The sequence below is a fragment of the Aplysia californica genome, unplaced genomic scaffold, assembly GCF_000002075.1.
Source record: "Aplysia californica isolate F4 #8 unplaced genomic scaffold, AplCal3.0 scaffold00291, whole genome shotgun sequence".
Lineage (NCBI taxonomy): Eukaryota > Metazoa > Mollusca > Gastropoda > Aplysiida > Aplysiidae > Aplysia > Aplysia californica.
In genome coordinates, this window is record NW_004797561.1 from 832,914 (window position 1) to 848,846 (window position 15,933).

Here is a 15,933-nt window from a genome sequence, read left to right on the forward strand (position 1 = left end):
TGAGATCTTGGAAGAAATTGTTCCCATGACCCCTTAATGGAATGATTTGACAACTTTGGAAGATGGCGTCGGTACTCAATAGAGTGATAAGGCTGATTGACCTGCATCCGTAAAGTAGAGGGTTCAAATCCTGATATGCTGTGGGTTTGTTTTGGTTTTGTTTTTTTTGGGGGGTGGGGGTGGGTTGCGAAAAGTACGCTGTACAAATGTCCTCACTTCACCCAGGGTAGAACGTTACCTAGCTAAGACAGAGTAAGATTTTTTTCTAGCGAGTTGGTGTTTGATTATCTATTGTTACAAAAATGTGTACTATAAAAGTCTGCATTGAACGCTTTCCGGGCAGTTGAAATGTTGCAGAATGTCAGGAATGGTCTATCGGTAATAAACGGTGATGCACAGATAGCTTTTTTCCCGAGTGTTGACCAGTCTTGTTCTGTTTCGTTTGTTTCAGATACAGCGGTCACAGCAAGCATAAGCAGAAGGAACCACCACGCTCCAAGTCGGACTATGATCTGTCTCAGATTAGGGCGGCTCTCGCGGCAGAAGATGAGGGCGACGAGAATAACAACAACAACAACAGCAACGACAACAGCAGTGAGGATCAACTCGACATTGCCCAGTCGTCTCCCAAGCTCGATGTGCTTGAAGGTACGGAGCGATTGAGTCTCCATGACAACGGTGTAAGCATCGACAGCCCAGACATAAGAGAAGTACACGGTTCGCTGCCGACAGAGACAAGTGAAAGAGAAATACACACTGTGCCTTCTAGTACTGAGGTAGTGCATGAAGAGAGTAGGATTCCTTACGAAGGCCATGGGAAGACAACAGTTGATGAAGCAGACAGCCCGAAACTGACCATCCTACGTAAGGGCGTTTCACGCAATTCACCGCTCACACAGCAACTAGCGAGTGGTGAAGAGAGCAGGGGATTAGACAGCACAGCTCGTACGCCGGACGTGGTCGATGAAACCAACGCTAGAAGGCTTTCCTCAAACTCTGCTCATCGTGTCCCAACGGAAGAACTGAAGCTTAGTTCTTCTGCGCCTAAACCATTACCGCGGAAGTTGAAAAAGAAACCTGTTCCCCCTCCCAGAAAACCGTGCCTGAAGTCTCTGAACGTTGACGGCTCCACATTGACTCCTCCTACCAAAATTATTTCTCCCGACAGCACGGCTGATTTCTCTGCTTCACCTCTGACCCCTCGAGCCAGAGAGGGCAGCGGGCAGAGTCCTTTGGAAACCCCACGACGGAAAAGTGCTCCCAGCATTTCAGCATCAACTGAACAAAAGCCTTACATTATAAGAAAAAAGAAATCGTTAGTAGAGTCTCTGACGCAGCATTTTACAGCTCTTAGTGCGCATTCAGATTCCTCATCTCCTTCTAACGAAAATCGAAAGTCTAGTTTCGAAGACGCTGGAGTGTGTAGCCCTCTGTTGGTTCCCGAGCAGAAAGACGTGAGTACCCCTACTTTTGTGAAACAAGTCAGTAATGACACAGTGATCACGTACACAGCTACGCCCATCTTCATCAGCAAGCCCTCGCCAAATCCAAACAACCAACAGGAAACATTTCGTGCCACTCCCGTGACCACATTTCTTAGCAGTCGTGAGATTTCTTGTCCCGATTCCTCAGGGAGTTCCCGAAACACAAGAAGTGCCCAAATCCCGACCAGTAGAAAGCGCTGCCCCGATGTGCCCGTGTCCAATAAGTACAGCAAACGTGAGAGAAAGTGTTCGTTGGGATTGGATACAACAAAACCTGCATACACTGCTGTGTCCCCTGGATTTGTCACTTCCCCCAGCTCCATTGAGATCGACGTGAATGATTCTGTTTTCGAAAGACATACCCAGAGTGATAGGAAACATTTGGGTTTGGAGCCAGCGCCTGTTATCTCCTCTGTGTTTTCTTTTCCCCACAACTCTGCCAAGATTGCGGACCCCGTGGCCAGAAGCGTTACGTCATCGTCGGCCTCCAAGTCGGAGATGTCCATAGAGAGCGTGGACCAGGCAGTGTGCGAGTCCGAGGTCAACGCTCTCCCCGCCGCGCCTGCCTCCTCGTCCTCCACGGTCGACATCATGGACGGGATGCTCGGAGGAGGAGGAGGAGCTGACGACTGCGGGGGCGGGCTCACCACAAAACGCGAGGTCACGAGGTCAAACTCGTCCCTCAGCGGCAAGATGGAGGCACTCGACAGCGCGGCTGTTGCTGCTGTTTCTGCGGGGGCCACGATGAGATCGCACTCACCGACCTTACACCACCACTATCAGGGCTGTGCGTCCACGTCACCGTCCTGCGTGCCACGTTCCCACTCTGACATAAGCTGCCGGCTGGAAGGACAACACTCTCGTGATAGTTCCATCGTGTCCAGCCGCAGTCGGTTATCGCGAGCCTCCGCGGGTGCCGACCTCGAGAACTTCTTCAACCAGATGGGTCTGGAGAAGGGAGTTCTGGAACCTATCGCGAGGCTGAAAGAGCTGCAGGCGTGTGAGGTCTTTGACAGCGTCAGCTCGCTCGACTCGCAGGATGCGGCCAGTATTTGTAGCACGTATTCTCGCAGTGAGCAGGAATGGACCGATTCGCAGTCAGTGGAGAGACTTCAGCACCCGACCTCTGTGGTGGAGAGAAACGCCAGGATTATCAAGTGGCTGTGTAACGTACGCAAAGCTAAAATCGCCAAATCAGAAGCCGAGGCTGCGGGGAAGGGATGAGGGGGAAAATATAACCAATGAACTGGCCAGGTGTGATAAATAAGAGTTTCATTTGTTGTTGATTTTGTTATTACGACGTGCAAATAGCTTTCAGTCCTCAGAGATGATAACTTTGAGCCATTTTGCAGTTTTCTTCATCATTAGCATAACGAGGATTTTTGCTCTAGAACTGAAGAGTGCCTAAGCATGCTTGACTTTCACAGCTACTTTTGACAACATAGATGTAGTCGTCACTACCCTATGGCCTTTACTATTTTACATACGTATGAGTGCGCCTGGAATCTTGGATTCACATGACTCTTTCTACGTTTGCCTTTGTTTATTTATTGATACCTCGTTTGATTGTCTTCTTCCATAAGTGGAATTAATCGTAGATGTATCGTTCACGAAACCTTTCACAGCAACGGAAGTAACAAGAACAAGCCTGAGAACTTGCATTCCACATTCCTGTGAATGAAGAAGGAGAAAAAAACAACACACCAGTTTGTTACAGCAGGACTTCAGCATCATGACTGACCTATGCAATATGGTGTTGATGGTATGAGTTTGTATTTTAATGAAGGTCTTTTTTGATTTTCTAGAGCGTCCTTTTATTTATTTGTCAGTGGCAATGCACTTTCTTTGTTGTCAGGTTATTTTCTTGTGCTTTATGTTTGTGCTCAACAGACTCTGTTACTTACTGAGAGTATGCATTTAAACTCTGCATTTGAAGAGAAAACGAAGTCTTCTTATTCCTACTCTAATTGAAAATTTAAGATGCAAGAAAAATTTAAGAAGGACTTTTGCATTTCTTCATAGTTTGTGAAACCTTATAGGATGTAGTTTTTTTCTGTTCTACTGTAAGATTGTGTATAATGCATATTGAGGCTAAAGTTGAAAATGGGTTTTAGTTTAGCATGAGTCAATCAATTATCTCAGACCATGTTACTGTTGGCAACAAAAAAAAGATTGCAGATATACAGATTTAGGATTGATGGATAAATGGTAATTATTCCAAATATTTTAAGTCCCTCATCGTCCTAAGGTGGTGGTGGGCTGCTTTGATGATTTCTGTCAGGGCCAGTGCACACTGAAAGGGTTGCAGTATCACAAAAGACGGACACAGTCAACGATGAAATTGACTTCCCTGCTTGGGAACAAACTCACAGGGTTTTTTTGGTGTGTTTTGTATAATGGGGAAGACCTTTAGCGTTACACCACAAATGTCGAAAGATTTAGACTGACATGACATTTATTTGAGTAGACCTAATATATTTATTTGCCTCTCGAGTGAACTAGCCTTAATGGAGATCTGAACGAACAAAAGGTGGTTTTTTTTGGTGTAGTTTATCTGTCTGCTAGGTACTGAATGAGGCTTGGATCATGCACTCCCCCCCCCTCCCCTCCCCCAGGACTACAATTACAGCAGGACCAAGTGTACTTATTATATCAAGGTTGTTTTTTTATTGTCCCTTCTCTCAGACTAAACAAGATACTTGCAGTTCATTATTGATTTAAAATGAGTATTGGCTTTGCCTACTCCTTCTCTTCTTTTGCAGACTAAACTTTTAAATAAAAATTTAATGGGTCGTCTTAGTTTCTGAAAATGAAAATGTGGATGATTTTTTAAAATATCTAAATCAAATGGACCAACAAAATATTTGTGACATTAAATTATCCACCTTGCCATCACATCACTAATGCCATTTCCATTTTCTGTTTTGTGTTTTTTTCATTGCTCAAATCTCCATTCTGTACGTTCTGTAAATTGACTGACAATGTTTCTCTTTTCTCTGATAATAAGAAAAGTCAGATCTTTTAACTTTTCTAAATGGCAGTGTTCAGTTAGATTTAAGGTCTGCTGTTACTGCTTTCTTTTTAAGTTTTCTCAGACTTTGACATTTTCTACCTTCATCTTCTGTCAGTTCTCTTACAAGCTGCTATGGTAGCAAACTGTTGATACTTACCAGTCGTGTACGGGATCTTTGACAACTTGCTTACAGGATGCTATCTATGTGGTTCAAACTTCTTTTGTCGTGTTATTGTCAATAATGGGTCTCTAGTGTCATGTTACATATTCCACTTCTTTACCTTTTGACATTGTTGAATTCTTTCAGTAATGTGCGTTTTAATTGTTCTTCACTTGTGAGTAAATTAGTAAACATTACAGCGAAGTGAAATGCGTTAGTCTAAGTAAGAGACACTTTGAGATCTGGTGAAAAATCTTCAAGTTTCTTTGCATTCCAAATGCTGATTTAATGTGCACCACCATATATTATTATATCGTAGTTACGCCATTCAAGCGCTGCTGCTTTATTTTGGGTCTTAATTTTTGTAGAAATTGTAATGAAAATATATCATTCTCTTGTTCCGGGGAGGGGGGGGATTATTTAAACTCTAAAGAAATGTGTTTTTAAAATACTGCATTAAGATTGATTCCAGTGAGGGATGTGCTGTTTATTGGAGACTTTCTTTCACATCAACTTTTATTTGTATGCTTCAGCCAGAGCCGTATTAAATTCCTGCTCAGTATTTTTTGTATGTGACATTTACTGTGTGGGTCATCCATATGAAGGCATTGCTTGTATTGCTTTTTTTTAAAGTACAGTACATGAAATATTGTGGTCGGTTAACAGATGCTCTTGTGTGGTTTGCTCCTTCTTTCCTGTCCAACATCTATTACCCATATCTCTCTTCCTTCTTTTTTAGTATGTTACTCTCTAGGTACACCTCTAATCTTCAGCACTTATATTATTACCTAACTGTATAGTATTGCAAGTGCTGTAAAACTCTCACTAAAAGTGAAACTTATACCTGAAATATTGTTACATCTTGATGATGCTATTTATGTTTCTGCTTGCTGCCTCTTCTTCTTTTCTTACTTGTGGTCAATCTTTCATGTTGTTCTACAGCCTTGACTATACCAATATAATATCCTTTACTTCAATTGTTACTTTAAGATTTCAAATTGACTGCTTTATATGTTTTAACAGACCATGCTTTTTATTTATTTCTAAGAAGTTAGCATTTGGGTTATAGTAATGAGTGCAGAGCTGCTAATTGCAGGATATGATTTTTCTTTGTGGAAATTCAATATCTTTAAATTCGTTGATCTACATATTTTGTTGTTTTCGTACCTTGGTAATTGTGTCGTAAAATTTGATGAAGTGATACCACAACAGTACATTTTCACATGGTGTGAAACAGAATAGATATTCTGTGTTTAGATTCTATAAAGTGTTTGTGAGATCTTCCGTCTTCTCTGTAGTGATTGTGGCAACACTCATTTTATAGTGTTCATTGATGTTACTTACACTACGCACACAAGGAAATACCCCCCCCCCGGCGGTGCTAATGACTGAAGTGTCATTAAAAGGGGGCCAATTAACATGTTCGTATGCACAGTAGAATTGTAAGTTGGCTGATTCATTAATGTCATACTAATAATTGTGCCTGAACTGCAACAGGGAACTGCTGCTTTTTCTTCCCTATTCCTTACTATAGTCATTTTCCTCTACTGCTTTTGTATTTTTGTCACACTCTTGTGACCCGCTATTTCCGGGATGCCTTGATTGTCGAAACAGACTTACTACTGTTGAAGCAAGAGAGGTGAGCAGTCTAAGTCTTGATTCCCTGTAAGGATTTCTCTATTGACATGCACCCCTTGGCGTTCATTTGACCGTATGCAGTTGTGAGCGCCGTAAAACCTCTACTAAAACTAAAACACAAGGAAAACCGGCTTATGACTTTTTTCACTCACTAAAATTTGTTTAATTTTTCATTTGTGCATCAGATTGTCCCTGCTCTGGTCCAAGTTCAAAAGAGGAGGCATAATGTTGGTTCAATAAGGAAAGATTCTAATTGTATATGTGTCATGATGTGGTGGAATCAGGCGTTCATCAATTTTTATAAATATAAGGTTATTGATATCATCTTAAAGCCTGTTTATTTGTCTTGCTTTTGGTGAAAAAATATCCATCTATGTTCAATAGAAGTCTGAATATTTATGATCGAAGGAGGTCAGGTTCGCCTGGTTTCAGAGGTAAAATTAGTGAGAAATGGCCACCAAAGTTTAGTAATTTCCATAGCTTGATAGTCTTTGGAAAGCGAAAATTAACAATTTTTGTGCCTTTAATCAATGGGTTTTCTTTAGTAAAATCCACTCAGAAATGTGTTTTTAAATGGATATAAAAGGTGTTGACCAAAAAAAGAAAATTAGAAAAATATTTGCCCAACTGACAGAAAAATGCCAATTTCTTTGATTTATTATTTTGACGAGCGCCTGATTTCACCACGATGCCTAACATATTAAGCTTACTCAAAGTTTCCAAAGCCTGTAGTTGCCATGTGTGTCAATGTTTTTGTCATCAGACCACAGAAAAAAATGGGTCAGAATTTTGTTAGTGTGCGGTTTTTATTTGTTTTTTTACTTTGGGTTGTTTTTGTTTTTGTTTTGTTTTTTTTATACTTTTTATGGGTGGGGAGGGGGGGGGGATGGGGAATGATGTTTATGTGCCTATGTACATGTAGATCTTAGTGTCGGTATGTGTGTGGGTTAGTGCGTGTCTTTGCTTGTAGAGAGGTCACTTCTGTGAAATGATTTACTAACTTTTCTATTGCTTTCTGCCTTTGTGATGTGACATATCAACAAAAGTCTTGCATGTTTTATGCCGCGCTCCAGATGTTAGAGTAAGAGCCAGATCAGATACTTTTTTCAAATTATAGTTGGAGAAAAAAGGTCAAGATCAAGGTTTATGGAAACTTTGCATTCATTCTGATTGCATGCATTTACGGTGAATAGAATTACCGTACTACCACTTTTGTGTTGTTCGATATCTATTCTTTTCTTTGCTTTTTCATGGTTTGTGGTGGGAAGTGTTTTTACGTTATAGTAAAGTATACTTTCTGTCTTTATTTTAAAAATGAATGTGTCATATGGGGCGATTGATTTGTCCAGAAAAAGTTTTGAAAAAAGTAAAAATGATTGCTTTTGCATATTTTTTTTTCTTCAGAGTTTGCTTTAACTTTTAACAGTTATCTGTACTTTATGATTGCTTCAGTGTTGAAAGAGCGCATCATTTCTTTACAGCTCAGTTTGTTTAAACCTTGTATTGATAACCACATATTATGTACCGTACATGACTGTAAAAAAAATGTTTTAATTTTTTTTTTTATGTAAAGGATGCATACCTAGTTTGTCTTTCAGATTTTCTTTGTTGTATTTTTGTGTTGTTACCCTAACTAATTGTGGTTTGTGTATCAAAGAAATACACTTGTAGTCTGTATGTTGAATTTTGGCTGAAATGCTTAGTGAAAAGCTCATCTATAAAGCAATAAACTTTTTGTGCTGCAACTAGATCTAGGTCTATATAAAAGAGGTTTTTTTTGGTGTTATTTTTTCTCACATAATTTGAAATCCAGAAAGGGACTTAGATTTAAGCCCTTATTCTATGTGGTCACATATTCCTAATTTATTTTGTCTTTTCAAATCTGATCGCTCAGCTTAAACAAGATTTTTGTCTGAATCCTGTTTAGATTCCTTAACCCCATCGGGCACTGGGAATGTCCGGCGTTAATAACCCCCCTCCTCCCCATCGGACGCCCAGCGTCCCATACTAGCGGCAACATTTTCGTTTTATTTAGAGCTAGTTTTTGCTTGTTTTTTAAAACTATTCCTGAAGCAAGTTTTTTAGTTATGACTAGGTCTAAGCATTTGTTTCCGCCATTTAGAAGTTTGGAGGGAAACTTTTGGGGTTATAATGAGCACCAGGTTTAGGTGACTGTAGAAAAAACTCCGGGAAACGGTGGACAAAACTCAGGGTTTAAAGAGTTAAAGCAAATTTAAATCATTTTTATTTTTGTTCATAGATCCCCTCAATTTAATGGTCTGGGCACATGATGGGCCCATGGGCCTCATTATCCGATTTTGTCCCTGCTATTCTGTTTCTCATGACTGCAATCTTGTGTTTCCCTTGAGCCTAATGTGATTATTGTTCTATGAACAAAAGCTTTGTTTGGCTCACATGTAAAAGGAGTATTGTTTGAATGTGCCCTGGTCTTGTCCTAGTGTTCAAAGGCTACAAGCTCTGTGCCACAGCCATTGATACTTTCTTTGTCGCGAATGGACTGCCATGTGAAGGATAGTTCTGATGCAGTTTTGAGAACTTTTGACCATAAAAAGCAGTGACTTTGTGCTTTAACTGACCTGCTATTTGCCTGGTTTGAGTTGAGAACTCCGCAAGGCCAGACGTTGTGTTCCCTCCCACCTATTCTGGAGGTACAAAGGGAACAGTTTCAGAAAGAGAAGTTTGGACCTTGAATTGTTAGTTTTATACATCCGCCAAGTTTGTAGCCGCCATGTCCCAGTGACTTCATCTAGGTTTTGTCCTGCCTCTGAAACATATATCAATACCATAAGTAATTCTCCATGACAGTGTGAGTTCAATGACTTAGGTTTAGGACTTTTTTTAACCATTATTGTCTGTTTCCTTGTCAGTGTCTGTAAAATTACTGATGAGTTGTTTTTCTTGAGGTGTTTCAGTACATATCAGAGGAAAATGAAGAGCGCTTTCAGCACGGGTTTATCCTTGTGTTCAATACGGTATATCATCTTTGATAAGATTTTTCTTTTGAAACATTCTTTCACCTTCCTGTGAATGAGAGTGAGACTAGTCATGGTTCACCGGTTCATTTTGCACTTGACTCTCTGTCTTTTCTCACTTAAACTCTTTGCAATTATTTACTCTCCACTTTCTCTCTGAAGGAGAGGGGTAGGGGTAATGAGAAGGTGTGAAATATTCCTTAAATGAGTTAAATACTGCAGGATTTCTTTTCAGTCCACAGTTAAAACTCTTTAGGTTGTTCTTTTCATGTACTTCTTTTGGGCGTAGATTTAAAGGTAGATGTCTAGACTAACATCATTTCCCAATGTAAATGTGAGGCAGTGTGATAAAATCAGGCGCTCGTCGAAATTATGAAAGTCAAGAAACTTGCATTTTTCCGCAGGTTTGGGAATTTTTATCAAATTTTTTTTTTGGGCTCAACACCTTTCATGCCCATTAGAGAACACATTTTTGTGTCGATGTTACTGAAAAAAGTTGATTGAAGGAGTAAAAGACGTAAATGTTCAGTTTCAATGGACTCTCAAGCGAAGGAAATAACTCAACTTTGGCTGCCATTTTCTCGCTAATTTTACCTCTGAAACCAGGCGATTCCCACCTCCTTCAATAGCCAACATCTTGACTTTTATCCAAGATAAATGGATATTTTTTCATCAAAACCAAGTCAAATGGAGAGTCTTTAAGATCATACCAATAACTCCATATGCCTCAAAATTGACGAGCGCCTGATTCCGTGGCGTTGTGACGCAAATGGATTTTGATCATATCAAAAGACTTTCTTAGCATCTGCATCTTTAGGGATTTCACTTTTAACCAAGTCGTTGGTAGTCTAGTGGGTAGGCTATTAGTCCTGTAACCATGAAATTGCAGGTTTAGGGTCCGAGTCTCAACTCGGCCTGAGGTTGCGTCCTTGGGAAAGGCACTTTACATGAATTTCCTATTTGGCTCTGTCCTTTCAGAGATGAACGTTAAACCCAGAGCACCCGCCACTTGAATAACCTATTTGTGTTGACAGAGACGTTAAACCATTTCACATTTCTTTTGATGAATAATTTATCAGAATATGGATGTTTCATGAATCATTCAGATCCTGCCATTGTGCTCGCTCACATAAAGAGGACTTCATAGGTATAGGCCTATGCTATAGCCTATAGAGAATTATAGCAGTTTAAAGACTGTAGATCAAGCAACGGTGAAGGTGCTAACAACTAACACAGTAACATATCTTGTTCTCGTCTGCTCACATTGATTTTTGACTATACTGATGACATTTTGCTAGCACTAAGCTCACTATGTTGTTAACAACTTTCTTTACCATAAGTCCTCTCCAGTTTTGAGGGATTTTGTCAATCTTTTACTACTCAAATAGATACTATACACTTGAATCTATTGTGAGAGGCAGATTGATGTGTGTAAACAAAGTTCCATGTTATCAACATCAAAGCAATTACGCTTTGGATGATTGAAGATGCATATCATCACTGTTGCGCAAAAGTAGATCCAGTTTGACCCTGTTTGACAGAGTAAGTAAAATGCATTTAATTTACTCATTTTTGTTATATCAGCTACAGTTTATACATGCCCTTGACAGACAGTAATATTAGCAAGGTGTTTTAGTTAAATGAATTGTTTGTATTGGTAGTTTGAATGTCGCTGCTAATGTGTAAAGGCTTCTTTTGCCAGCACTTATTATCGTTTCCTTTGTAACAGTAAGATGAATTCATGTAATTGACTATGCTTATGAAAATGGAGTTGGTTTTCTCTTGTTTTGTAACCAATTTCAATTATTTTTATGATTATTTATAATATACTTAGTGGTTATGAATGAGTTAATGAAAGAGGTTTTCCTTTTTTTTTTTTTTTGAATTGTTGGTTACTTCTTTTTATACTATACTTTGCATTCAGGAACCCAATAATTTGTGGTTCTTCACATTTTGCATCTTGGAGGTCTGTAAAGTTGTGTGATACCTTTCAGCATTTTCCCCACGACTTCTACAGACTCCTGCATAGTGTCAATTGTCACTGTGAATAAAATGTGACCAAGAAGAAGTAACTAGTGTGCATTGCTTTTTTGTTGTTGTTGTTGTTTTTTGTTTGTTTGTGGGTTTTTTGGTTAAAGTAATTATGAATTTATGTCTGTAAAGACTAAATGAACTGTTATCTATGTTGTTAAGACATTGAAATGTAGAAAAGCAACCCAAGTTTGAATTTTTTCTTTAATGCGGGCTATGTCACATGTGTTTGGAGAATTGTTTGGGCTCCGCACCTGGTCCTGCGCTGTTCCAGAAATCTTACCTCAAAATGTCTAAAACTGGTGATAAAAAGGCCATGACTTTTTCTCTGGTTTACCTTGGAGTACATTACATTCGCAGGGCTTTATTAAGAAAGATGAACCTAACTTCCAGTCTCTTTGTCTGCTTCTCTGTGTTATTGAAGTGACTCCTTGCCATGTGCAAGTGCAATGCTAGAATGTCTTGAACAATCTTGATGTTCACGTGGTGTGCCCATTTTATACCTTATAAGCCTACTCCTCATTTCGCCAAGTTTTAATTTGGTTAAAGTTTTACAGCGCTCACAACTGCATAAGGTCATATCAGCCTTTTCTTTTCACCCGGCTGTAAACTGGTAGAGAAGAAATTTGTGTACTGAGGCATGTGCCTGTCGTCGGACTGAGACTCTATCTGTCTGCTGGGATGTTGTATCCCACTCATCACAGGTTGGCTTTGACAGGCAAGGTGAAGCAGCTGCCTTTTTCTAAAAGTAAATCATCTAAATTGTGTTGATGAAGGCTGCAACGTTAGATCACAATAGCAATAAATAGGTGTGAAATCATTCAGACGAAAGAAAAGGGGAGTTGTGCTAAAAAAGAAACAGATGTGAAGTGATTGAAACAGAAATCTGAGTAAAGACCTAGAAGATGACATGCTCTCATATTCTTTTTCTCAAATGACTTTGCAGCTTTCCAGTTTCAGATTTAAGAAAACTCCCACTTGTTCTTAAAGAGTTTCTCATCTTGGAAAGTTTGTGCCACACCATCTTCCGTGCAATGTTTAGGTTATTGCTTTTGCATGCAAAGAACATGGGTTCTCAAGTCTCACTGGAACAGTGTCTTACAAAGAAAGGCAATTTTTCTGACTAGGATGCAGCATCCCTCACAGCTCAGGTTAATTAAACTTGACAAGCCTTACCATTACACCACAGATGCTGTTGTATTTAGAGGGCTGAGAAACAGTGGGACAAAATATCAAGTCATACTAGGGTTTTTGTTCCAAGTTACACTTTTAGAATTGTATAAAAAGTGCTGTTCATAAAGATGTATTGGTCCCTTGGCACTATAATGACAAATCCTGGACTTTTAAGTCCTCCCCTACCTAATAATAGAAACAAAGACATGGCAATTTGAAAAAAATACAAATATTTGAGAAAGAAAGACCCAGCATAAGAAAGACTGCAAGGAAACCTTTGATTGGTAGGGGAAGACACGGCAGGAAAGACAGGATCGGAAAATTTCAAAACAGTCTTCTCATATATCAATCTGGATAAATAAACATTGAGAATTGAATATGTTATTGCAGTAAACGCTTTTATTAAACTTTAAAATTTAACATCAACATATTCATGAAACAGGAACGATGAATATTGGAAATCACAACTTGACAAAATCAGCTCTGAAAATTAAATTACAACAACACTGAACAATGAATTTCTAAAAGTAGTAAAAGTGCAACATGTTTCTTCATTTCAACAGAACCTTTCACATGACATTAACTGTTCAATACAATAACTCCATAATCAATAGTAGTAGAGGATCCGCATGCCACGGCAATGGTATTGGCTCAAGGATCACCTTTTTGTGTTATTTAAGCTTTAGTAAACACGCTGAGTAACATTAACACACTGGGCATTGACTAGTAGAAAGTCATCTGCATAATGTATGCTACGTGTAGTGAGAATACATGTATCAAAACATAAAAAAATGATGGTATTGACTGGTAAAAAGAGGTGAGTACAGTATGTGTAGTTACAGAGTTACTACAAGTGTTGCAGTTGTTAAAGCAGTCTTTTCATCCTGGTTTTAACTAGATTTTATCAATGTCCAAGAGTCCTATGTGGAGTCAAAGAAGGAACTTCTCAGGGCTTAATGGTTAAATGTAAAGACCTAAGGAAAATAAAACGAAGGAAAAAAAACACTGAAAAGTGAAATGAAGTTACGGTGTTGTTATCAATCCAGGAAAGAAGATATGATAAAAAATCAACACTTTAACTCTCGAGTTCACATTTGCGTACCCCTCTCAGTGGGAGGATTGGGAAAAGAAGTTCAAAAGATTCCGCAATAGCTACCGAACAGGATAAGAAAGCAAACCTCATAGAAATAAGCCAGCTCATATGCGCAATGGGCGACAACGCAGAGAAAATTTTAGGGAGTTTTTGGGCTGACAGAAGACGATCGACAGACCTTTGATCAAGTTGTCAAAAGTTTGATGGTTACTTCGATTTGAAACGTAACATCGTACATGAGCGCGCTCGGTTTTACGGGCGCAGTCAGCAGCCTGGTGAAACGATTGACACTTACATCAGACCACTGTACAAACTCGCTGCAGTGGCAGAAGTACCCTCAAAGGAGGAAGCCATCAGAGACAAGTTCATTAGTGGGGTATTGAGCAAAGAACTCAGCGAGATACTGCAACTACAAGCAGACTTGACACTACAACAAGCCATCAGTCGAGCCCGTCAATACGAGCAAGTGAAGTCACTATTAAACGAGCAAAAGGCTGCCACGGGCGAGCTTGGATGCAGTGGGCAGACAACCCCAGGTACTTCCTGGGAAGCCTGGGCAGCGTTGATGACCAAGAACCTCTATGGCGCATCATCTTGAAAGTTGGCGAGACAGATGTCGATTTCCAGACTGACACAGGCGCGGACGTCTTTGTCATTCCAGCTACAATGTGAAGGAAGCTCACGCCCACACCCAAGCTGCAAGGAAACTCAGCCAAGCTTGAGAGTTCAGGCGGACCAGTTTCGTTATATGGCCAAACTAGCTAATTTTTCTCAAAATCATGAGAAATACACACACATGCACACACTCGCACATACACATGCATAAATACAAACACACACACACACACACACACACACACACACACACACACACACACACACACACACACACACACACACACACACACACACACACATACACTCAAACACACACACAGGCGACAGACAGGCAGACAAGCGTGCACGCACCCACGCATGTACACTAATATTACACACATACATGAGCTTTTCGAGTCGATAAGAGCATCTTGCAAATAAAAATGAGAGAACAACTTTGAACATGAATTATTAGGAGCATAATACCACAATACATTTATGAGCATATTTTTCACATACAAATTTACAAATCACTTGGTAAAGTAAAATAACAGATAGCATTAACAAGAGAACTATGCCATGATGTTTTACAGTTGGCAAATACAAAATTGTATGTACAACTATCACAGAGATACTTCAGGCACCTTGCAAGCCATCTCAAGACTTGACAATTCTATAAAAAAAATCATGAACGCCAACAAGAAAAAACAAACATTAACTTGAACTTATGAAATAAGTCTTATCAAATTTGAAAGGTGTCATAGAAATATAAAAATGACACCTTTTTAATTTGCAATTTAGACACGTTGATTAAACAAAATTAAAGATAAAGGCAAAATAATGAAAAAATAATATGTTGAGTCAATTTTACACTCTTCAGCGTGGCTGCAAGTAGCGTATAGGTCTTCCCACCATTTGAATGTATGTACAGGTATCACAGAAATGCTTCAGCGCTTGCAAGCCACTTTCGCAACTTGTACTTTTAGTTTAAGGAACAGTTTTACATCACTTGCAACATAATAAGATCAATAAATAAGTGCCAAAGATTGGATGTGTCACAATATAGTAAAAACTAAATGAAAAAAAAGAGGAAAAATAAGTACATCAGATGTTTGATAATAAAGAAGGAATTAACCACATCAAGGCACCCGCCAACCACTTACGGACTTGTACTTTCCAAATAAATTGAAATGCAAATATTGAGAACAAGGAAGGAAATGTCCGAACTGTGGCGCATGGAATAGGGCAAGAATGCCCAGCAAGGGGAAAACGATACAGTGCATGCCACAAGTACAATCATTTCAAGGCAGCTTGTCAATCGCCCCAGAAAGTTGACATGGTCAATGCAAGAGAAGCCCCAGAGGCCACATACAGTGCAGCCTCTCCATAACGAAATTGTCGGAACTAGAAAAAATATTATATAGAGAGAGTTGTCGTTAAAGAAAACGAGCCAAAAAATTACTCGATCTAATGATATAAGGAAAAAAATCGGGACCTGGGCACTGTGTCGCAATAAAGAGGAATGTCGTTAAATGGAAAGTCCTTATAGTAGTTATAGAGAGGCTTCACTGTACTTCCTGGGAAGCCTGGGCAACGTTGATGACCAAGAACCTCTATGGCGCATCACCTTGAAAGTTGGCGAGACAGAGGTCGATTTCAAGACCGACACAGGCGCGGACGTCTCTGTCATTCCAGCTACAATGTGAAGGAAGCTCCCGCCCACACCCAAGCTGCAAGGAAACTCAGCCAAG

The 15,933-nt window shown here is 39.6% G+C and overlaps 1 protein-coding gene across 1 annotated transcript in view; it reads left to right on the plus strand.

Annotated features, from left to right (window-relative positions):
• Positions 1–5,920, plus strand: part of LOC101850342 (probable serine/threonine-protein kinase nek3) — a gene marked incomplete in the record, with an annotated part of 104,769 nt that extends 98,849 nt beyond the window's left edge. The window contains 1 exon segment of the mRNA XM_013084407.2: positions 452–5,920. Coding sequence (XP_012939861.1) covers positions 452–2,708 — 2,257 coding nt within the window.
• Positions 5,921–15,933: the final 10,013 nt, after the last annotated feature.